This window comes from Lemur catta, chromosome 17, assembly GCF_020740605.2.
Source record: "Lemur catta isolate mLemCat1 chromosome 17, mLemCat1.pri, whole genome shotgun sequence".
Classification (NCBI taxonomy): Eukaryota; Metazoa; Chordata; class Mammalia; order Primates; family Lemuridae; genus Lemur; species Lemur catta.
In genome coordinates, this window is record NC_059144.1 from 49,931,467 (window position 1) to 49,953,903 (window position 22,437).

Sequence of the window (22,437 nt, forward strand, 5' to 3'; positions counted from 1 at the left end):
AAAACATACAGGACGTCTTTGGTGAATGGGACAAGGTGGAAATGACACGGTGCCAGCTTCCAGGCCCAGGACTCATGAAACCAGCAGCTTCCGCTGTCTGTCTCTTGGAACGTTTGCTCTGGAGGAAGCCATTGCTGACATTGCCGCCTGGGCTCCACCTCTTGTCATACCACTGGTGGCATTAGATTCTCATAGAATCTCGAACCCGGCTGTAAACTGCGTGGGAGGGACCTAGGTTGCGGCTCCTTATGAGAATCTAATGCCGATGATGTGAGGTGGAGCCGAGGCTGTGATGCTAGCGCTGGGGAGCGGCTGCAACTGCAGATTACCATTAGCTGAGAGGTTTGACTGAACAATGAATGTGATGCGCTTGAATCATCCCCAAACCTTTCCCCCCTCACCTGGTCTGCGGAAAAATTGTCTTCCGTGAAACCGATCCCTGGTGCCAAAAAGGTTGGGGACCGCTGGGATATAAGACAAACATACAAAAACAAATTTTATTTGAATATACTGGCAATGAATGATTGGAAATTGAAATTAAAAATGATACCATTTACAATAGCATTTAAAAAGAAATATTTACAGGTAAATCTGACAAAACTACAAAAGACCTGTACTGTAAAAACTGTAAACATTGCAGAGTGAAAATAAAGGAGACCTCAGCAAAGGGAAAGATACACCCTCTTCACAGGTCAGAAAAACACTCAGACATCAATTCTGACCAAATTGATCTACAGATTCAACACAAGCCCAGTCAAAATCCAAGTGTTCTCTGTTGTAGAAATTGTCAAGCTGATTTTAATATTCATGTGGACACGCAAATGATGCAGAATAAGTCGTCTGGAAAAAAAAAAAGAACAAAGTTAGAGGACTAATACCACTCAATTTCAAGATTTTTTATAAAGCTACAGTAATCAAGACAGTGGTATAAAGACAGACAAGTAGATCAATAGAACGAAATAGAGAGTTCAGAAATAGACTCACGGCCGGGCACGGTGGCTCACTCCCACAATCCCAGCACTCTGGGAGGCCAAGGAGGGAGAATCGCTTGAGCTCAGGAGTTCGGGACTAGCCTGAGCAAGAGTGAGACCCCATCTCTACTAAAAATAGAAAGAAAAATTAGCCAGGTGTGGTGGTGGCGCCTGCTGTCCCAGCTACTCGGGAGACTGAGGCAGGAGGATCACTTGAGCCAAGAGTTTGAGGTTGCAACGAGCTAGGCTGAGGCCACGGCACTCTAGCCTGGGTGGCAGAACAAGACTCTGTCTCAAAAAAAAAAAAAAGAAAGAAAGAAAAGAAATAGACTCACTCACACATGGAAAACTGATGTGTTACAGATGAGCAAAGGCCATGCAGTGGGAAAAGGATTGTCTTTTCAACAAACTGTGCTGGAAAGTGTGGCTACTCGTGTATCAAAAAAAAAAAAAAATTTAACTCATTTCCACACCTCATGCATATACGAAAATTAACTTAAAATGGGCCATAAATACAAATGTAAAACTATAAACTTACAGAAGAAAATAGAAAGTGTTTGTGATCTTGGGCTAGGCGAAGATGTCTTAACTACAACACCTGAAAGCATGATTTTCTGAAAGAACAAGTAGAATTTTATCGAGATTTTAAACTTATGTTCTTCCAAAGACACTGTTAGCATGAAAATACCAACCACAGACTGACAGGAAATATTTGCAAAGCCTGTATCTGATAAAGGACTTGTATCCAGAATATGTAAAGAGGTCTCAAACTCAGTAATAAAAAATAAACAACCCAATAACAAAACGGGCAAAAAATTTGGCTAGATACTTCGCCAAAGAAGATGCTCAGAAGACAGGTAAGTATGCTCAGCGTCATTAGTCGTGGGGGAGACACGACTTACACCACAGTGAGAATTGCTGCGCATCTGCCCGAGTGGCTGAAAGACAGAGACTGGCGGGCCACGCAGGGCTGGCTTCGGGGGCCTGTGACCTGTGCAGTGACACAGAGCCCCTGCACGGAGGGCCCTGCGCCTTGTTTCATGCCCTCCTGTTTTCATCTTCAAATCCTTAATGATTTTAGAACAAGGAGCCCAGCGTTTTCATTTTGTCCCAGACCCAGCAAATTATGTAGCCAGTCTCGACTCCACGTGTTAGCAAGGATGGGGGAAAGTGGGGCTCTCATACACCGCTGGTAGGAATGTAAAATGGAACAACCACTTTGGAAAACAGTTGGGCAGTGTCTTAAAAAGTTAAGCGTTTACCTCCCGTAGGACCCAGCATTCCCACTCCTGGGTGTATACCCAAGAGAAATGAAAATATATGTTCACATGAAGACTTGTACCCAAATGTTCACAGCTGCTCCACCTGTAATAGCCAAAAATTGAGACAACCTGTATGTCTGTCCCCAGGTAGATGAATGAATAAAGTACAGTACATCCTGCAGTGGAAAACTGCTCGGTGACGGACGGGAACCACTGACGGACGCAGCAGCGTGGTGACTCAGAATGATCATGTCGGGAGAAAGAGGCCAGACTCCCCCGGCCAAGACTAAGCACTGTATGATTTCATTTATTTACAACTCTAGAAAATGCAGACTAGTTCATTTTGACAGAAATCGTATCAGTGGTTGCCTGGCGTGGAGAGGGGTGGGCGAGTGGGATTGCAAAGGGACACACAGGGGACTTGGGGAGAGATTGAATGTGCATTATCCTGATGGTGGTGACGGTTTCACGGTTTCAGGCAAAAGTCAGAAGTTACCAAGTTGTGTCCTTTAAATTAGTGGATTTTATTGTGCATCAGTTATACCTCGATATTTTTTAAAAGACTACAGGTGCTATTTGGCGAGACTGTAGCACACACACGAAGTATTGCAGTCTGCTCTCCCCTGGCGCAGGGTCTTCAAGGCCAAGTTCTTGAAAGGAAAACTGTAACCCATCAAATCTGGATGAGCCCTTCTTTTAGAAAACCTGCGTACAAACCCCAGACTCCAAAATGGACAGGCGAGTGCCCCCCTAGGGGAAGCCATGGCGGGTCTCCCGGTCAGCAGGGCCTCCAGGCATCTGCGGGGGCTGGCACTGCTTAGGGGGCAGGAGCCTTGGGGAAGATGTCCCCAGCCCCTCCGCACTGCCCCGTGAGGCCACTAGGGTGTGCACGAGAGCCACGCTGGAGCAGGGCGGGCTCACCAGCCGCTGCCTGCCGGCTTCCCTGCTGCGGAAGGGGCTGAGCCCGTCCCTCAGTCCCTTACACGCGCCGCGCCGTGCAGGAAGTTTCTTACTGAGCCTCCTGTGGGCCTCTGGAGTGGGCAAGGGCCAGAGGACAGGTGTGAGGGAGGGTTGGGGGCAGGAGGACAAGACAGGCTGAGCCCTTTTTGCAGGATCCCTGAGCAGCTGCCGGGGCTCAGAGCAGCAGCTGCGCCCGCAGGGCGATCCCAGGCAGGGCCTCCCAGTGCTCCCCAGAGCACACCCCGCTCCTGCCCACACTGCCCCCCAAGCGCCAACACCACATCGGGATTACGGGCTGGTTTCCCCCTCCCTCTGCCTCTTTAGCAGTGTGACCTCGCACAGGTTATGTAACTTCCTCTTCCTCCAGCTGTGAAGTGGGGCAGTTTTCACAGGGCCGCCCAGCAGTGCTGGGGTTGGGGCAGTCGGCAGTTTAACACATGTCCAGTGTTCAGAACAGATGTGGCACCCAGGTGGCACTCGGCACGCCAGCACTCACCATCATCACCCCCATCGTCACCACCATCATCATCCTTGTTACTACTCCCAAGATCATAGGCTGGATCTGAAGCCTAGGCGGGAGACTCGGACGCGCACTGTAACCACCCCAGTGTCACACCGTGCCTGGGCAGGTGTCTGTGTGCAGCAGCCCCTGTCCCGTTCCCCAGCACCATCCTGCAGGCCCACCTCACAGACAGGTAAGCTGAGGCTCTCAGACATGTGGTGGTGCAGCCTGCAAGGGGAGCCTTCCCCTCCTCCCCCAAGAGTGTCTCTGGGCCAAGCGGGGCCCAGGCCAGCCTGAAACACATTGTGTGTAGAAGGGAACAGGGCCAGAACAAGGAAATCCTCCTTCCAGGCCAGGGCGGGGTGTCGGGGTAAGTGGCAGGTCAGGGCCACGAGATGGGCCTGCCCATGGGCTGCAGCCACCCGCCCTCCGCCTGCCAGCGCCGAAGCCGGCTCTGCAGTGGGGCTGACGGGGCTTCCATGTGAGCTGGGTCCTGGTGCCACCGCCTCCCGGCTGTGATTCTGGGCCATGCTGGCCTTGGAGAGACAGGCAGTGACGGCCCCCAGGGGCGGCTCAGGGCAGGTGACATGGTGCAGCGGCAGTGCAAGGGCCAGGCCCAGCTGACCGGAGCACGAGGGACGCTGGGAGTGCCGGGCTGGCCCTCCTTTCCGTTTTCTTCCATTCTATTTTACTTTAATTCATTTATTTTATTATTTTGTTTTTTAAGTTTATTTTATTGTATTAGATTTTTCATCGAGATACAGCCTACCCGTGATAAACAGCACAGAGGCCAGGTGTCCCGCCCCCAGTCGGTGAGCACAGGCGGGCGGGTGCCGACCACACTGGGTCGGGGCGGGTCCGGGCCAGTGGCCCTTCCCCAGCCAGCTCCCAGGGGTCCCTCACGTGCCTTCCCAGTTGCAGTGAAGATGGGGGCGCCGTGCACTGGGACCAGGTTCCTTCGAGGGTCCCCCTGGAGTGCTAGCTGGCCCCCAGGAGAGACACCCGAGTGTCCCACCTTTGGGCCCCCCCCCCCCGCTTCTCTGGGGTCTGAGCCAAATGACAGGAAAGGAGGCACTTCCGTCCCAGGAGCTGCGGGCTCCCCACGCTGGCCGGGTGCCAAGAGGTTTCAGGCAAACCGGGCTGGAGCGTCAGGGTCAGAGGGCAAGCTGCAGGGGGCCGGAAAGCAAGGCCCCTCCACTCCAGGACAGGCCCACTGTGGGCAGCGGCAGGGTCTGTCCCCACCTGGGACCAGTTGGCCTGAGTCCTGACCTGGCCCCAAACTGACCTCTGGCCTGAGGCACAGGCTGAGCCCTGGTCCTGGCCCCTTGCTGACCTCTGACCCCAGGCCACGGTACACAGAGGCAGGGCAGCACTGAGAGGAAGGTGAGGACCTGGGAACCCGACAGGCCTGTTGCAGGCGCCGCCTCCCCACCCCCAGCCTGCCCCTCTCTGGAGGCGAACACTCCCTGATCCTGGCGCGGGGGTGAGGGGCCAACGGGACGGGGGCTGCCAGGAGCCCCATGACAGGTGTGCTGTGCGCTGCGTGTCCTGCTACGCTGGCTTCTGCGGCCGTTCCTCCAGGGCAAGGGCTCTCGCTGTCCGCCTGTCTGCCCAGGAGGTGGCCTGGGCTGGCTCTGCGGGCTGTCCCTTCCTGCCCTTGCAGAAATGTGCAGAATGTCTGAGTCAGCGAGCAGACGCGGGCGCTGGGAAGAGACGCCGCCTGCGTGTGGACACAGGGCTCCGGGGAACGGGGTCCCCTGCGCCGGCTGGCGGGGCAGCCGTGCCACCCTCCGCAGGCCTGGCTGTCCTGCCTGAGAACTGTGACCTGAGGGAGCTGCCTCCTGAGGGCTGCTTCAGGCTCCTGGCCACCACCCAGCACTGGCGGAGACCCCACGGAGACCCCATGGCAACCCTTCACCCATCCACAGAACGGGAAACTGAGGCCAGGGAGAGGCAGTGGCCACCCTAAGCCACAGGGCCAGGAGGCAGAAGGGCCTGGGCCACGCTGAGCCCAGAGGAGTGCCCGTGGTGGGGTTTCAGGCTTCACACGTTCAGAGACAGAGGTTTGGGGGCCCCTCATCTCCCTTGCCCTGGTAGCCGAGCCAGTTGCCTGGGACGGGCCAGAGAGAAAGGCGAAAGGCGCCGGGATTCTAGCTCGGCACCCAGCCCCTCATGCCCAGCCCGGTGGCAGTGTCTGGCTGGGCCAGCTGGGTGTGTCTGCAGCTGCAGATACATGCCCGGAGGCGAAGCTTTGCTTTTGGTTTGCTTGGCCTAGAAAGCCTGGGTGGAAAGTGACGGCATCCAAATTCCTGCCCCAGGTGAGTCTGCCTGGGCTTGTCTCCGTCAGCCGGGGGCCCCAGCTCCTCCAGGCTCCAAACCTCCCAGCTCCACAGGCCTCACTGGGACTTTAGGACTTTGAGGCCCTGGATGTCCCGCAGGACCAAGGAAGAGCCCCTAAGGGGCTTACCCGGCCAGGAGGCGCCTCACCTACTGGGACCTCCTGCAGGTGGCTCTCTGTGGCAGCTCTGCAGGTCAGAGGCCACGTGGGCCCCAGTGCAGCAGTGGACTGAGCCTGCGGCTTGGCCGGTCCCCGCCAGCGCCACCGCCACCGCCAGTGCCCCAGGCGGCCCCTGTGCTTCACCTTCTCTGCAAGGGCCAGGCTGGGTGGCAGGGGAGGGAGAAGCAGGGACCCCAGAGTGGGGATGGGCTGCACTCCTGGGCCTGGCCACTGCCGAGCCAGGTAGACCCCTCACCTGACCGTGGTGTTGGGAGGCCCCCTGGACAGGTGGGCACCAGGCCACGCTGCAGGTCCAGGAGCACGTCCAGCCGAGAACCTGGCACCCTCCCTCGGGGGCACAGCTGTGGGCACACGCCCTGCCAGGGCACGACCTCCGCCCAGTGCCTCCTGGGTCCCCGCCTTGGGTGGGGCTTTGTCCACTCCCCTCATAGGGCCTTCACGGCCACCCAGCAGTCGAGCACCGTTGTCCCCTATTGAGGGTTGAAGGCCTGAGACCCCCCAGGCCCCCAGCCAGGAAGGGCTGAGCATGGGCATAGCAGGGGCCAGGCCCCCGCCCCACCCTGCTGCCTTTCCGGCCAGGGCTCTGGCAGCCCCTCCTGCCTGCCCCCCACCCCCCACCCCAGCTTCAGGAGCCCCACCTCTCAGGCCTCTAGGGTGCATGACAAGGGCTCCTGAGAGCCATTCACTCCTTCACTCATTCCTGCCGCAATACAGATGCTCCTCACTTACACAGCCGTCATGCCCAGTAAACCCATTGTGATTTAAAACTGCCATGTTGAAAAGGCATTCCGTACCCCTGACCTAGCAAATGCCGCCTAGCCTACCTGCCGTAAACGTGCTCAGAGCACTCACGGTAGCCCACACTTGGGCACAGTCACCTGACACAGCCTGTTTTGTAATACGGTGTCGAATGTCTCGTGTAATTTACCAAATATTGTCCTGGAGGTGAAAACCAGGAAGGCCGTGTGGGTCCTCGAGGCGCAGTGTCTAGAAACACTCTCGCGCCTCGCGAAGCCGAGCACCACAGGCCGGCCGCTGAGTCGGGGGTGGCCGTACAGGCTGCGCGCCTGTGTCCAGGCCCTGTGGAAGGGCACAGGGCTCCACGGGGCACAGGACAGAGCTGTCCCCAGGGATCTCACAGCCTGGGGAGGACAACGGGGACCCGGGAGGGGCTCGGGCAGTGGGCTCACCAGGGACCCACCCCTGAGGACACTTCGGTTGTCAGGATGCGGGGGCAGGTGCTCCTGGCCTCTAGCAAGTGGGGGCCGGAGGTGCTGCTCACACCCCACCGTGCACGGGACGCCCCGCCACAGGGAGGTGTCCCCCCAGGCCAGCATCGGGCCTGGCCAGGGCCTCGAAGGGCATCGGCCTGGATGAAGGGGGCCCGTGGGGTGGTCCGGGAAGGCCTCTCTGAGGAGGGGCCGTTCACAGTGAGCAGACTGGGATGGCGGCCCCCGCCCTGCGTCCCTGCAGGCCGCCTGGGGCAGGCAGAGGCAGGCAGAGCAGCCGTCCTGGTGCCAGGCCTGGGAATCCGGGAGGCGGAGGCCTCCAGCGCCCCGGGCCCCCGACTCCCAGCAGCCTCTGCCACATTCCTGCACCTGGGTGGGCAGGGGGTGGTGGGGGGTCTGCGCATTCCTGGTGGAGATAGGGAGGCCCAGAGCAGTCTGTGCCTCTCTGCAGCGCCCACAGAGCCGCCCAGGCTCTGCCTGCCAGATCCCGCGGAGCCGGGCCTTGCAGAGGGTGCTCGGCCGCCCTTGCCGGGAGCCTGCGGCACAGTCCTGCCAGAGGAAACCTCTCAGGGCGGGCCCCGAAGATAGGGTCGGGGCTTTACCTTCTGGCCCTTGGGGCAGGATCACACATGCCCCACCCAGGCAGGCGGTCATGCTCAGCCCCGAGCCTCAGCCTCCCTGTCTGTAGGACGCGGGTGCCAGGGTGGCTCCCCAGGTGGTGCTAGCTCCGAGCTCCGATCCAGCCACTGACCGCGGGCCCAGCGCCCGCCTCAGGGCAGCCCGCCCCCCCTCCCCGCACCGGGCTTCACGTGGAGGGAGGTGCTCAGGGGCCAAGTCAGGAAAGCGCAACCCCACTCGCTGAGGAGCCAAGGGTGGGGGAGGGGTTCCACGCCCCTGACCTGAAGCCACACAGCCAGCTCCCCCATGGGGAGCAGCAGCACAGGGCAGCAGCGTCCGGGCTGGCCCACCCTGCCCTGGTCGCCAGGAGGCTCTGCGGTGGCAGCTCTCCCTCCTCGCCACCACTCCCTAGGTTGAGAGGGAGCCCGGTGGGAGGCCACACTCGGCCCCCCGCCCCACCACCACCTGGCTGCCTAGGGATGCCCTGACTCCTTGCAAGAAGGAGCCTGGGCTCCCAGCGGACCCCACCACCATCGGTGGCTGGAGGCCGGCAGGAGCCTCCCAAGTCTCCGTGTGTTTACATTCCCACCAGGAAATATTTTCCTAGAAGAGCTGCAGGACAAATATTTTGTTAATGTTGAAACTTGGGCCAAACAGAGCCCTGGAGCTGAGCCCACCGCCTACCCTCGCCCTCTCCACGGGTGGGGCCCAGCGGAGGTCCTGTGTGGCCCCCTCACCTGGCCCACCCCTCTGTTCCCATCCAGCCAGGACTAAGCTGGAGGCACCGTGCCTGGCAGGAGTGAGCACCGGGCAGGCACATGGGGCCCAGGGCCAGTCACCGGGGCCCCGCCGCGTGGGTACCTCCCTGCCTGAGCCCCATGGCCCCCGAGGATCGGGCTGCCTACCTCCCCAAAGCCATCCTCACCTCCTTTTTGGGATTCTTGAGTCCTTTTGTGACATTGGGGTGACAGCAGATGGCAGTGGTCGGGGTGTCGCTCGGCAGTTTGAAGCACAGGAGACCTGGCCCTGCAGTGACCCGGGGTCCTGGAAGGCCTGGCTGAAGGCCGGGGCCAGAGGGGCTGGGACCCCTCAGTGTCTCACGCTGCAGGCTGAGTCAGCCTCCTGTTTAGGGTTGGGTGTCCTGGGTTCACCGCAGCCCTAAACACGGGCCCACGCCTCTCTGTGCACAGGACACGGCCCAGCTGGCGTCGGCGGGCTGTGTGGGTGGTCCACGGGCACCGGGAGGTCACCTGCCTCTCCTCACCTCCACCAGAAGGCCTCCTTGCAGCCCACCTGCCTGAGCCGGCCTCTATGGGCCACTAGGCCTCTGAGACCCTGCCTGGGCCTGGGTCTTAGCCCAACTGAGCGGGAGGGGCTCGTGGCCACGGCGTGTCCTGAGCTTCCTGCTCTTGGTCCCTGGGCAGCTCTTCCAAGGGCTCCCTCGGCCTAGACGCTGCTCCTCTTCACAGCCAGCGGTCACTCCATCGCAGGGACGGACACATCCGCTACCCATTCACCTGCTGACGGCTGTCGTGAATAGCGCTGCCACGGACATTCGAGTGCGAGTTGTCTGCACAAACACGTGTCTACACTTCTCTCCAGTGATCACCGGCGTGGGGCTGCCGGGTCGTGTGTAACTGTGTTCGATCACTTCAGGAACCACCATACTGGCTTCCACGGCGCGGCCCTGTCTTGCACCCCACCAGCCGTGCACAAGGTTTCCGATCCCCCCACGTCCTTGCCACACTTGTCCGACTTTCAGGTCCTGCTCGGTGGCTGCAGAGTGAGGCCCACGGGTGGGCACAACAGGAGGCTGGTTCTAGCCATAGCCTGCTCGGCCTGACTCGCAAATCAGGGCCTCCGGCGCCTGGGGCGGGGGGACATTGGTCTCCAGGCCAGTGGGAAGACGAGGGAGGGCAGGCGATGGGTCATTTGGCCACCATTGCCCAGCAGCTGCTCGGCACTAGGCTCAGGACACCGCAGTGAGGACACGGCGCCATCCCTGCCCTGTGGGCCCCATCAGGGGCTGGCGTGAACCAGAGCATCTCGCCCTTGACCCCAAAGACACACTGGGGGCAGGAACAGCATCTCCCGAGTGGCGGGAGGACGGACCGGCAGCCGTGGGAGGAAGGCGCTCTGAGCACAGAGAAGGCCCAGCCCAGGGGCGCTGTCCCTGAGACCCTTGTAATTAGAGAATTGGGACCAGCCCCCGACCGACCAGCGTGAGGGCAGGGCCCTTGGTCTGTTGTGTCCCTGCTGTGGCACCAGCCTCTGAAGCGGGCCTGGTGGGGCTGGTGCCATGTGCAATAAGATAAATAAAATTTGCTGAAGAATGAAGGAAGAAAGACAATAGTTGGTGGGTGGGGGTGGGGAGAAGAGGTTCGTGTAGAGGCCGCGGGGACAGTGGGACAGGAGCACTGTGGGCTCTGCGGCTCTGGGGCAGCCTGAGGGCATTGAGGGCGGGAGGAGGACTGGGACTTCAGCCCCGGGCACAGCCGGCAGGTTTCCGGCAGGCAAGGAGCAACTCGAGCAACTCCCTCGGAAAGGCCACCTGGTGTGACAGCTGGTGTGACAGCTGTGGGGTCCCTCAGGCAGAGCCCCAGCACCAACGCAGCGCTCATCATGGTGGGGGCTGCAGGGCAGGGGTCTGGGGCCCCGGTGCCCGGTGGCATCCAGGCCAGCAGCTCCCCAAGGGCCTGCCCAGTCTGCCCCTCTCGTCCCCTGCTGCCTCAGTGGGGCTGGGGCTGCGAGCTGGCACAGCGGGGTGGTTTGCAGGGGAGAGGTCGGTGGGCTCCCGCAGCTTGGAGGGCAGGACGCGGGGTCTGCTCTGCGGTGGGATGGGGCAGGTGCTGCCTGGGCCCTCTGCCCCCGGCACACTGAGGGCTCTGCCACAGGGCACGTCCGGGACGGGCAGCTGCTGCTGCCACAGGCATCCCCCACGCCAGCGCCCTCCTAGGCCACCGCACCTCCCCAAGCCTTAGCTGCCTCTTCTTCTCTGTAAAATGGGGACAGTGACTCCCTGTGGTCACCCGAGAGCCATCTTGCCCTCTTGTCTGGGCCTGGTCCCCGGGAAGAGCCTGGAAACGTCCACTCTCAGGGAGCCGCCCCAGGCTGCGGCCCCCAAGTGTGGCGTGAGGACCAAAGGTGGGCGCAGAGGGGAGGGATGGACGGCCCCGCCTCACCTCGCGGCTGAGGCGCTCCCACGTCCCAGGCCTGGCAGCAGCTGTGGAGCTCGGGCCTGTGGGCTCCAAGGGTCGGCACCGCCCCCATGGCCACTGCCCACCCTGCCCTGCAAGGGCCACCCTGACCCTCGGCTGAGCTTAGCAGGTCTAGGGCAGCAGGTGGGGGGACCCAGAGAGAGACAGAGACAAAGAGAGACACAGACAGAGACGGAGAGACAGAGACAGGCACAGAGCAGCCTGAGAATGAGAAACCAGAGGCGTGAGGAAGAGAAAGCAGTGGGGGAAGGTGGATGTCTGTCCACCCCAGCAGCCCTGGGGTCAAGGGCGCAGAGAGAGGCGGGGCCGCCAGGTCGCAGCAGAGAGGATGAAAGCCCCGGGGCGTTTGTGTGGTCTGGAAACCATTCACTGTGGCGCCTGGAGGGCCAGGCTGACCTGAAATCCCGGCAGGAACCCGGCACAGCCTGCTGACGAAGGACTCTCAGGTGTCCCGTCCTCACGGCCCGCAGCCCCAGATCCCTGCCCCCGGCTCCGGCTCTGCCCGCTGGACCCCCCGGGGAGTCAGATTCCTCCTGGGCCTCAGGCCTCCTGGCCATATAAGGCCGCCTGTGGGCACCTCTCGGAGAAGCTCGGGGCCTCACCCGCCCATGGGAACCAGAGCTTGGCCAGGCCCCAGGACCGAGGCGGGGGCAGGGCCTGCTGGGGCCTTGCTCCTGTGCAGAGCGGGCACAGCGACCCCCACCCTGGACGCCGCCCACCCCAAGGGCCTGGGCTCGGAGTCGGTGGCTGGTGAGAATGGGGGTGGGGTGGATTGGGGCCGGGGGGGCAAAGGTTAAATAGGATAAAAGTGATGCTGCAGAAACGTGGGCACCCTGGCATCGAATGTGCACTTCCTAGGGGCTCCCCCAGATCTGGGATCAGGATGTCTGGACCCTCGACCTCAGAGGCCGGCCAGGTGCAGGGAGGTGCCCCTTGAGGGAGGCGCGGGGTCGGGGACCAGACGCGGCACACAGGTGGATCTCCAGGGAGCTCCCGGGGCCCTACCATGTCCTCTCCTGGAGGCTGTGGGCCCGGGCCAGGCTCTGGGACTGGCACTTGGGGGTCCTGTCCTCAGGCCGGGGGCTGGGTCCAAGGGTGAGTGGGGTGATGTCGTACACAGATGTACCCCCACAGGGGCTGCCCCTCCGAGGCAAGCCCTCCTTCCGGCTCACAGGACCCCCAGATTGGGAGGTGGCAGGAGGGACAGGAATGAGGCCATCTGGGCATAGCAAGGGGGGCTCCCTGGAACCGGGGGCTGCTCTCAGCCCCTCCAGAGGCGCAGGGCACCCGGCAGCCTGGGTTGCCTGTGGGAGGTAAATCCCAGAGGCCACACTTGCTGCTTCGCTGTGTCCTCCTGCCAGCTGCTGGGGTGTGGCAAGGGACGAGCTGCTTTGAGTTAATCAAACACATGCTGCTAAGAGATCAGACCAGGGACAGCTCCTGGGGGGCTTCACTGGGGGCGGAAGTGGGCAGATGGGGGAGGGGCATGGCTGTTAAGAGCCAGAGGGTTTGCAGGCACAGATGTGGGGGGACTGGAGGTGCCCAGGCCTGGTGGGCTGCAATGGGGCCTCCTCGGGCCACCCCCGGGCTCCCAGGCTATGGGCTGCCCTTGTAGTGGCCGGTGCCAGCCAAGGGCCACAGCAGCTCCTGGACCAAGCATTGGCCAACGGATGCCCAGAAGCTGTCCCCGTCCCGCTGAGTTTAGGATGCCCTGATGAGACCTCCTCCCGCAGCGGGTGCTCCCCACGCCTGGCTGGTCTGTGTCCTCCTCCCAGAGGACGGAGCTGGGACTGCCATGTGGACTGCCACAGGGACGGAGGTTCTCGCCGGCCGGCTCCCTGGAAGGGCCCGAGCAGCCTGAGAAAGGGAACGTGGTCTCCAAGATCCCAAACCGCAGTGCTGGCTTTGCCCCAAACTCTGTCCCTGCGAGACAGACACTCCCAGTCCTGGAGCAGAGAGCCACCAGGCCTCACCCGCACGCCGGGCCCCAGCAGGCGGCCAGCGCGAGCCTTTCTTCCCGCTGAGCGGCTTCTCCTGAGGGTGCAGCACCCACTCGGGACCTCCTGGGGGGCAGCAGGAGAGCCGGGCTTGGGGACAGGAGGTCTGCACAGTCATCTGTTACCGATTGTGACCATCAGTGACGAATGTGCCTGCCAGTGACGCAGCTGAGTGTGCAGTGAGGGGGCGCCCTGTGTTCTCAGTGCAGCTGCAAACTGTGTCCCCAAGAGGCTCCCAAGGTTAGGAGCTCAGGGGCCAGGGCTGAGTCAGACGTGCCTGTGGCCTGGCCTCAGGGTTTCCCACAGCTGCCCCAGTGTGGCCCAGCGGGGCAAGGGGCGCTCCTGGGAATGCCGTCGGAGCAGGGGGGCTCAGGTGAGAGGGGCTGCTGTCAGGGCAGAGGAGGATCTGCCAGACCCCTTCCCCTCCACCACTGACCTCTGTCCCCTCTTGCCTCCTGCCCCAACCTGGGGCTCCTGTCACCTTGGGGCTGGGTGGGGAGGGCTCCAGATCTCAGCTTGTCCCTGGGGCTGGGCAGCCAGAGCCTGGCAGGCACAGGGGCCAGGCTGCCTCCCTGGCCCCTGGCCCCCTCTGCCCTCCGAGAGCTGACCCCTTGAACCGCACACCCACTGCCACACTGGGCGCCCCTGTCCCAGGCATTCCGGACAGCACTGCTGGGGCTGTCTGATTGTGGGGGGACTGGTGCCCAAAAGATGCCCAGTAAACAGGGGGTAGGACATGGATGACTGACTTCCTCTCTCTTTGCTAACTTGTGTGCTCTCCACTGAGCCCTGGCCCTTGCGTCTCAGGTCTCAGTTTCCCCATCAGTAAGCAGGAAAGGTGGCTGTGCTGCCCAGGAGTCAGAGAGACGCTATTGGCCCATTGGTAGTGACTCCCTGGAAGCTGACAAGGACAGTGAGCGTCCGGGTGGGCACAGCCCAGCTGCCCCTCCCCCTGCCCATCTCCCCAGCCCGCTCCTGACCCGCCGCCCCGCCCCCCAGGCGCACAGGGCGGTGCAGAGGGTAAACACCTCACCCAGCCCCTTGCCACACTCTTCTCTGTCCCTTCACGCCCTGTCCCTCATCAGTTGCTCCTGGGGCAGCTGTCCGCCGGGAAGCAGCTAGCCCCAGATTAACCCTCCGCGTGCTGGGGCGGGCCACTCCGCTGACTCAGCGCATTCTCGGGCAGCCGCCCCACCCTCCCCCCCAGCCTGGCCGCTAGGGGGCTCAGAGGGCTCCTGGCCCAACCTCTGCCTGCCAGACCCCGGGGGATATCGGGAAGCGGGCAGGTTCTCAGGAGTCCAGCCAGAACCTGGGGGGAGGGTTATCAGCCTCCGGCCCCCCAGGCCGTCTGAGCGCCCCGCTGTCAAGGGCAGCCGGAGGCGGAGCGCACGATCCTGTGCCAACCTCCCATCTGCGGACCTGCTACTGTCCAGAGGCAGCTCTCCCTGTCCCTCAGCTCACGAGCCAAACCTGCGCCAGGACTTGGGATTCCTTGGCCCCTCCCCCACACGGAGCTTCTAGGCAAAGTGGAGCCACCTGCTCTCCCCGCCCCCAGGAGGCAGAACTAACCGTGAAGTTTCGGGAGAATTGCAGGCAAGGAAAGTGGAAAGAGGGAAGGAGGGAGGGAGGGTCCCACGGCCCATTTCCCAACTCTGAAGAGAAGGGGCCGCCCAGCCTCTTGGGATTTCAGATTTGTAGAAGGTCAGGAAAATGTGGATGGTGGTGCAACCGTCCTGGAACAGCTGCCGGCTCAGGACCCCTGCCAGGACCGGCTGGCCAGCGCCCCACAAACTCAGCCTGACCCCCAGGATTGTCCAGGGAGCCCAGCAAGATGTGAGCCCAGGGCCCACATGGGACCGCAGCCCAGCTGGCCTGGCTCAAAGATGGGAGCAGCTGGCCCAGCAGCTGCAGCCCCCCCCGCCCCCGGGGCTTCCCTGGAGGCAGATTTGGCCCAGGAGACACGGGGAGGAGGAGGCCGCCGCACCCAAGGGCCGCAGCCACCCAAAGGCAGAAACACAGGACACAGCCCTGAGCTCCGCCACCAGCGTCCTCAAGCTGCCGGCCGGCAGGGGAGGGCAGAGTTGGTGGAGTCCACAGCGGTCCCGAGCACAGGTGCTCCCAGGCGCACGCGGGCGCTCCGCAGGCAACAGGTGTGCGAGCACGCGCTTCCTTAGGAGCCACAGGCCCGCGGGCACCCACTCCGATCCTCCCAGCGGGCGCCGCGGGGGTCCAGCCCCTCCCGCCGCACGTCCCAATTTGAGAGTATTTTAAAGCGCAGCGGGGCAGGCAGGAGACAGGCCAGGTGGAATCTGACCTGGTCCCCCAGAAAGCAGAGGGTCCCCACCTGGGATCTCACTGTCCCTCTGCAGATCGGGATCCCTCCACGACCGGGCACCGCTGGCAGAACGAACCTTCCCGCACACCAGCAGGATGGGACAATGCGGGGGCCGGCGAGAGGTGCCCAGAGTTAAGGGAACAAAGAGGGGAGCGGTTGGGCCACGGGCCGGGACGCGGAGGGGCGCACCACGGTCCCAGGCGGGACCCGGAGCTACGACCTGGGGCGGGGACGGGCTGGCGCCCTGGTCCCGCGCCTGGCCCGGGGCCAGCAGGTGCCCCTTCCGGGAGGCTGGCCGGGCCGGGGTCCGAAGGGTTAAGGCCGCCCGGCCGCCCCTCCCCCGACCCCCTCCCCGGGGCGCGGGGCTCGGGCGCCCGGGCGGGCCGGGGCGGGGCCTGGCGTCCGCGGGCGGAGCGAGCCGGGCGTCCGCCTCGCTTCAGACCCGCTGGGCTCCCGCCGCGGCTGTCCCAGGAGCGCGGGGACGCGGCCCGGGCCGGGAAGATGGCGAAGCGCGGCGCGCGGCACCGCGCCGAGAGCGTCCGGCGCGCGGGCGGCCCCCGGGGCCCCGCGCCGCTGCTGCTGGCGGGGCTGGCGCTGCTGGGCGCGGCGCGGGCGCGGGCGGCGGGCGGCTTCAGCCTGCACCCGCCCTACTTCAACCTGGCGGAGGGCGCCCGCATCGCCGCGTCCGCGACCTGCGGCGAGGAGGCCCCGGCGCGCGGCCCCCCGCGCCCCACCGAGGACCTCTACTGCAAGCTGGTGGGGGGCCCCGTGGCAGGTGGAGACCCCAACCAGACCATCCAGGTGAGCGCGGGCAGGGCTGAGAAACAGCGCCGCGAGGCATTCGGACTCGAACTGCAGCCCAACTCCCCGGGGAGCGCCACGGGCCGGGGTGGGTCCCAGTACCGACTCTCCCGTCCCGACTCTGCGGTTGCGCATTTTAGGGAAGCAAGAGGGACCCCAGCCTGGCCACTTTGGCTCGTCTGGGGAACTGCACGTCCCTCTGGGAAGGCCGAATGTGGTGTCCCCGGCACGGACTTGGGGGCATCCGGGCGCCGGTCCAGTTCTGTTGCTGTGACCCGGGCGGGAGCAGGGCTAGTGCCCAGTCCCCGGCGGCCCGAAGTCCGGGATCCCGGCGAGGGCGGGACTTGGCCTCCGCCGCAGGCTGCCTGTGGAAGGGGGCGGGCAGCTCTACCTTCCCTCGGGACAGGCTGGAACCTGCTGGCCTCTGGACGGGGCGGGCGGGGCCAGCCACCTGAGGCTCCCGCTGTCTCCAGCCAAGAGTTGAGGCCTCTCGGGACTTGGTGGGACCCCCAAGGTAGGGGAGGGCAAGCTGCAAAGTTTTCACTGGGGATGGCAACACGTGGCTGCCTCCGTGTCTGCCCAGCAGGTGGTAGGGCCCCTGGGCTCAGTCTCCCTGGGGCGATGTGGTTTCAATCCCTGCAGACCCCCTGGGGGGCACGCCCCTCCCAAGCCAGGAGCCTGGCGGTGGGTTCAGTTAGGCAGCTGCCTGACCAGGAAAGCAGGGCTTTTGAGGTCCTCTGGACTTAAGTGGGAGCTGGGGTTGCTTTAGGGAGGGTGATGTCTGCTCCAGGGGCTTCCTAGAAGCCGGTTCTGGGCCCATCTCCCCACCCCTGCCCCGCTGAGGCAGAGTCCAGGGGCCCTAGGGGCCCATGTAACCTCGGCTGCCGCCTCCAGGGACCTGTCTCCACCTTCCTGGGAGGAGAGGCTGGCAAAAGGAAGAATAGCCGGGGTGGGGGAGAAGGCCCAGAAGCCAGGAAGTTGGGAGATGAATGAAGGAACCTGAGCTGGGCCCCACCTGGCCCTCCAGTGGGGGAGGGGAGCTGAGCAGGGCCATCCTGCCTCCCCCGCGGGGCTCCTGGACTCATGGGCGTTCTCTCCTCAAGCCCAGCACAGCCTTCTGACACTAGAGTCTCAAGCCTACACTTCAGATGGGGAAACTGAGCCCTGGAAAGATGCAGGCACCTGCTTGGGCCCCCACAGCTAGAACCAGGTCCAGCTGGGTTAACGGTGGAACCTGGGTGCCTCCTGGCTGGGGACCCCCCCTACATCTGGCTGACCCCGCAGGGGCCGGGTCTCAGGAAGGAGTGCCCGTGGGTGTCTCCAGACCTGCCACAGGGACTGGCCAAGCTCCCCAGGGCCCTTCCCTGCTGCTCAGCTGGGATTTTTTGGCTCTGGGAGGGGAGGCCCCAGGCTACCTCCAAACCCCAGGCCACCTGCCTGTGCCGCCTGGCGGGGGACGTAGGCCCTCTCAGAGGGTTACCACTTGAATGCCCCTTGGCGTCTGTTTATTTGCCCCTTAGAGTGCTTAAAGGCCTGGCTGAGATCTGGTGGCCTGGAATCAAAGTCCCTTTCCTCTGCCTCTCCTTAGCTGTGTGGTTTCCCTCTCTGAGCCTCAAGGTCCTTGTCTGTAAAATGGGCACGGTGTGACCTCCTGCCTCATGGGGGCTCATCAGCTTGGCCTGCTCAGCAGACGGCAGCCGTGGCATTCCATGCTTCGGAGCTGGCCAGGTTAGGATGGCAGCCTTGCCTTACCTAGCTCAGGTCTAGCAACGGAGAGAAAGGCATCCCCGACAAAGTACGTGGCGCTGAGCGATTAGTACCCTGCTCTAGGCTGCGGGCGCTGTAGAGAGATCAGCTGGCAGATGCAAGCTGAATGGCTGCTCCAGTGACCTTGGACACCTCCTTCCTCTTCTCTGAGCACCCTGGGTCTGCTGACAGCCCTGGCTGCTGATTGGGTGGGAGAGGGTGATGGGCCCTGTAGGCCCCTCTGGAGAGGAGGGTTGGGTGGGGCAAGGTGGGAGGGCCCAGGAGATAAAGCCACAGCCATCTCTGTCCAGAGAGCCCAGTTTTGTGCCAACAAGGAGGGAGTCACTGAGGATGTAGGGCCCGGGGACTATGCTGGCCTGGGACGTCCCAGACGGGATCTCGGGTGAGCCCTGCTGGGTGTCCGGACCGGGCAGCTGGGGCAGGCAGAGGGCCGCTCGGGATCCCAGCCCTTGCAGCCTCAGGTGGGCATCAGCGGAATTCCGGGCTGGCCCGGCAGGGGAAGTCGGGCGGGGCAGCCAGGTCCTGGTGGTGACTCACTGGAAGGGGAAGTCCTTATCAGCCCCTCCGCTGTTTCCTAGCTCTGTTCCTGGCAGGACCCTCTGCAGAGGAGGGGTGTAGGGAGCCTGGACCTGCTCTTGACTCTCCAGGCCAGCCCGGTGGCCTGGCAGGGGCTAAGCCGAGGCTTCGCTGGGCTCCTGGAAGACTGAGGCTGACCCCTGACCTTCCACCCAGCCTCCCTGGGGTGCTCACAGGCCTGGGAGGGTCTTGCCCAGCAGGCGGCCTTGCCTGGCAGCCGCCCACACCTGCTTCCTGGGACCCTTCCCCTCCCCCTCCCAGGCCAGGCACCCGGTGCTGCGCTGTCCCTGAACCCCTGGAGCCCCCACAGGCCCTGGAGCCTGAGCCCTAGCGTCCAGTTTGGGGACCATGTTGAACTTGGCAGTGCGGCCCACACAGGCCGTGGCACTGTGCCGGGTGTCCTCCGATGCTGCGGCCCCTCCGTGTGGCAGCTCTGGTAGTGGGCTGGGGGACCCCACCGCTGGAGCTCTGGGGGCCCTGGGGACAGTGGTAAACCCGCCAGTCAGGAATGGACAGATGACCCGGGTCTCCTTCCTGTGGGGGATGAGGAAAGCAGGGCTGCAGGTCGTCTTGGGTGGCCCCGAGCTATAGGCCCTGCTGAAGGGGGGACATTTGAACTGCGGTCAAGGGATGACAGGGGCACGGGCCGGGATGGGGGTGACCGGATGCCAGCACAGGTCCTGGAAGCGGCCTTGCCTGGGGACGGGCACCCACGGGATGGGCGAGGAGGCCTGGGGCAGACGGATAGGTCCGGGCCCGGCATACCCCGCTGTGCGGGGCTTGGGGCAGGCCCTCAGCCACTTGGGCCCAGGAGCGGGGCAGGGCATCTCCCACGCTCCTACCTCCTCCTCCTAGGATGAGGTCTGGCCCCCCGGGAGGCAGGGAGGGGTGGGGCGGCCGCGTTTCCCAGACTCGGCCTCTGAGGCAGCCAGTGCCAAGTCTGCCTTTGTGTGCTGAGGGACAGCAGGTCTGGTTTCCTGGGGAGGGCGGGCTCCAGCTCCGCTGGGCAGCAGCCAGGCAAGCTCTGCCCCTGCAGGCCCTGCCCATCCCCCCAGCTCCTGTACCTGCTCCGCCCCCACCAGGGAGGGCAGGCCTGGCCCCTGCTGGGAGCTTCCTCTGTCCCCTGAGCACGGCCGGCAGGTGGCTAGACCCTGACAAGCAGCTGCCAGGCTGCGGTGTGATCTGTTAATCCTCACGGTGGCTGCCGGAGGCAGGTGTGGTGTTGTCCCCACTCTGTGGATGGGGACACTGAGGCTCAGCGGACCTGTGACCTGGCCCCGTCCCAGAGCTCAGAAGGGGCAGAGCCAGGAGCCTGGGCCTCACCGGCTGCCCCCACCTCCACTTGGGCCCATCCCCACAGGCTGCGGGAACAGCTTAATTCTGTCTCTGCAGACCCTGATCCGAGAGGCTGTGGGCAAGAGCCTGGGGTGGGCCTGGACTGGAGGGGGGGCCGGCCTCGCAGCCACCACTCCTCTCTGGGTGATCCTCTGTGGCTTCCCCTCCTCACCCCTTCTGCCCCACCCCCTGCCTGAGCCCCTGCAGTGCCTGGCAGGGAAGGGTGACATGTACCTTGCCCCCTCCCCATTTACTCCCTTGGCTCCCTGGCTCTGCCTGCCCCAGGGCCTTTGCACTGATGTCCCTCTGCTTGGAGCACGCTCCCCTTCCTGTGTGGGTCTCAGGTGCCACCTGCTGAGAGAGGCCTTGATGTTCCCACCTACAGCAAGCACCCTCTCCCTCCCTGGTCTTTCTGTGCCCTCCCTAACGCCCGGGCATCTCATGACCCACAGCCCCTGGGCCGAGTAAGCAGCAGCCGCCCGGTCTGGGCTTGCTGAGCAAGTGGATGCGTGGAGCCAAGGGGGCCCCGGGGTGGGGGTAGAGGCCGGGTGAACAGGGCCAGGGCTTGGGGGGCAAGAGGGTGACTCTGGGGGGCACAGCATCCTGGCCCTTGTCAGCCATCTGACCATGCCTGGTCCCTTGCAGGGCCAGTACTGTGACATCTGCACAGCTGCCAACAGCAACAAAGCACACCCCGTGAGCAACGCGGTGGATGGCACAGAGCGCTGGTGGCAGAGCCCGCCACTGTCCCGTGGCCTGGAGTACAACGAGGTCAACGTCACCCTGGACCTGGGCCAGGTAGGGCCCTCCTTCTGCCTGCTGGGCCCCCGTCCTGCACCTCTGGCCCAAAGGGGGAGTCTCCACTCTGCGCCAGGCCGGGGCTGGGAGCCTGGCACAGGCGGGACACACGCACTGGTGCCTTTTGTTCCTGCTTTCGACACCCCTGCAGCGTGGCGGGGGAGGGGCCCACGGACACTGCCAAAGGTCGCCCGCAGGGTCTGGTGGGGGTGCCGAGTGGACGGCTTGGGAGGCAGGGACAGACGTGGTCTGGTGGGGGAGCCGAGTGGACAGCTTGGGAGGCAGGGACAGACATGCTGGGAGCCTCTGGTCCCCCACCCCCTGGCAGGAGCCCTAGTGTTTAAGGAATTCCTGGCGGGTGTGGGAGGGGCCGCAGGAATGTGGAGGAGGGGGAGGAAGTGGACATTCCTGGGATACCTGTGCGGCGGTGGCCCTGGTGGGGCCAGGTGGGGTTAGTGCCTGCTCTCAGTCCTGGTGCAGGCACAGGCTGGGGCCAGGCGCTCCCCAGTGCAAAGCAAGCCCCCTCCCCTGGCCGTGCCCACCGCAGCCCTGATTTCACCCCTGGGCTGGCTCAGACGCACAGGCTGCGTCCACTCTGGGTGACTGTGTCCGTGTGCCGGCCTTGGGGTCCCGGTGTGTGCGGTGGGCCCAGTGGGCCAGCGATCTCCATGCTTCCCGGGACGGGGCGGTGGGGGCCGGGGGATGAGGCTGAGCCAGAAGCACCCGGAGTCATAGCCACAGGGTCCACCCTGCCAGCCCCCTGCCCTGCAGCTGCAGAGGCCTGTGTCCCAGCTAGCCCTGCCGCCGTCCTGTGTGTGACCGGGTGGGTCTGTGCTCCTCTCTGAGGCCCTTGTCCCTGCTGCAGTCCCAGATGTTAGAGGCAGTGCAGGTCTCCCACGAGCCTCCCCGGCAGGGCCGGTCCTGAGGGGCAGACGCCTCTGTTCCCCGCCTGGCCCAGTGGACAGGCCGGGGTGGGGAGCAGCTCACGTGCAAACAAGTGGTGTGGAATTTCCAGGGGGCCGTGGGCTCCCTCTCATGCCCCATGTGGGAGCAGCCCTGGCAGAAGGGCAGGCGGGGAGGGGCCGGCGGGGGCTGCCATCTCGGGCTCCTGACTGCTGACCTCCAGGTGCCGGAACCTGGCCCAAGTCGGGGTGCGGCTTGGCTCCTTTCCCTTCATCTCACTGGGTTTCACCGAGTCTGGGGTCCCTGTTCCCTGGAGCCTGGAGGCCCCTGGAGCCCGTGGGACACAGGGGTCCCTCAGCTCTCTGGCACAGCAGTGGAGACACCAGGGGAAGCCGAGTATGTGAATTCTCAGCTGCGGGGGACAGGCAGGGGAATAGGCAGGTGACTGCTGGTGGCTGGGAAGGGGGCACTGGAGGCTTCCTGGCCCTCGTTCTCCAAGGGACTGGCCTGGCCGGGCTGGGGGAGGGGAGAGGGCCTATCTCCATGGCAACCTCAGGGTGGCTGCAGAGCCTGTGGGCACAGCGCCTGGGGTGGGCACAGTGCCTGGCGTGCCGTGGGGGTGCCCGGGGAGGTCGGACTGGCGCTCA

At 63.8% G+C, this 22,437-nt stretch overlaps 1 protein-coding gene across 1 annotated transcript in view; it reads left to right on the forward strand.

Moving 5' to 3' along the window:
- The first annotated feature begins 16,094 nt into the window (after positions 1-16,094).
- LAMA5 (laminin subunit alpha 5) overlaps positions 16,095-22,437 on the forward strand; it is a 46,617-nt gene continuing 40,274 nt past the window's right edge. The window contains 2 exon segments of the mRNA XM_045528913.1: positions 16,095-16,411; positions 20,735-20,887. Of these exon segments, the coding sequence (XP_045384869.1) occupies positions 16,112-16,411; positions 20,735-20,887 (453 nt within the window). The 5' untranslated portion in view covers positions 16,095-16,111.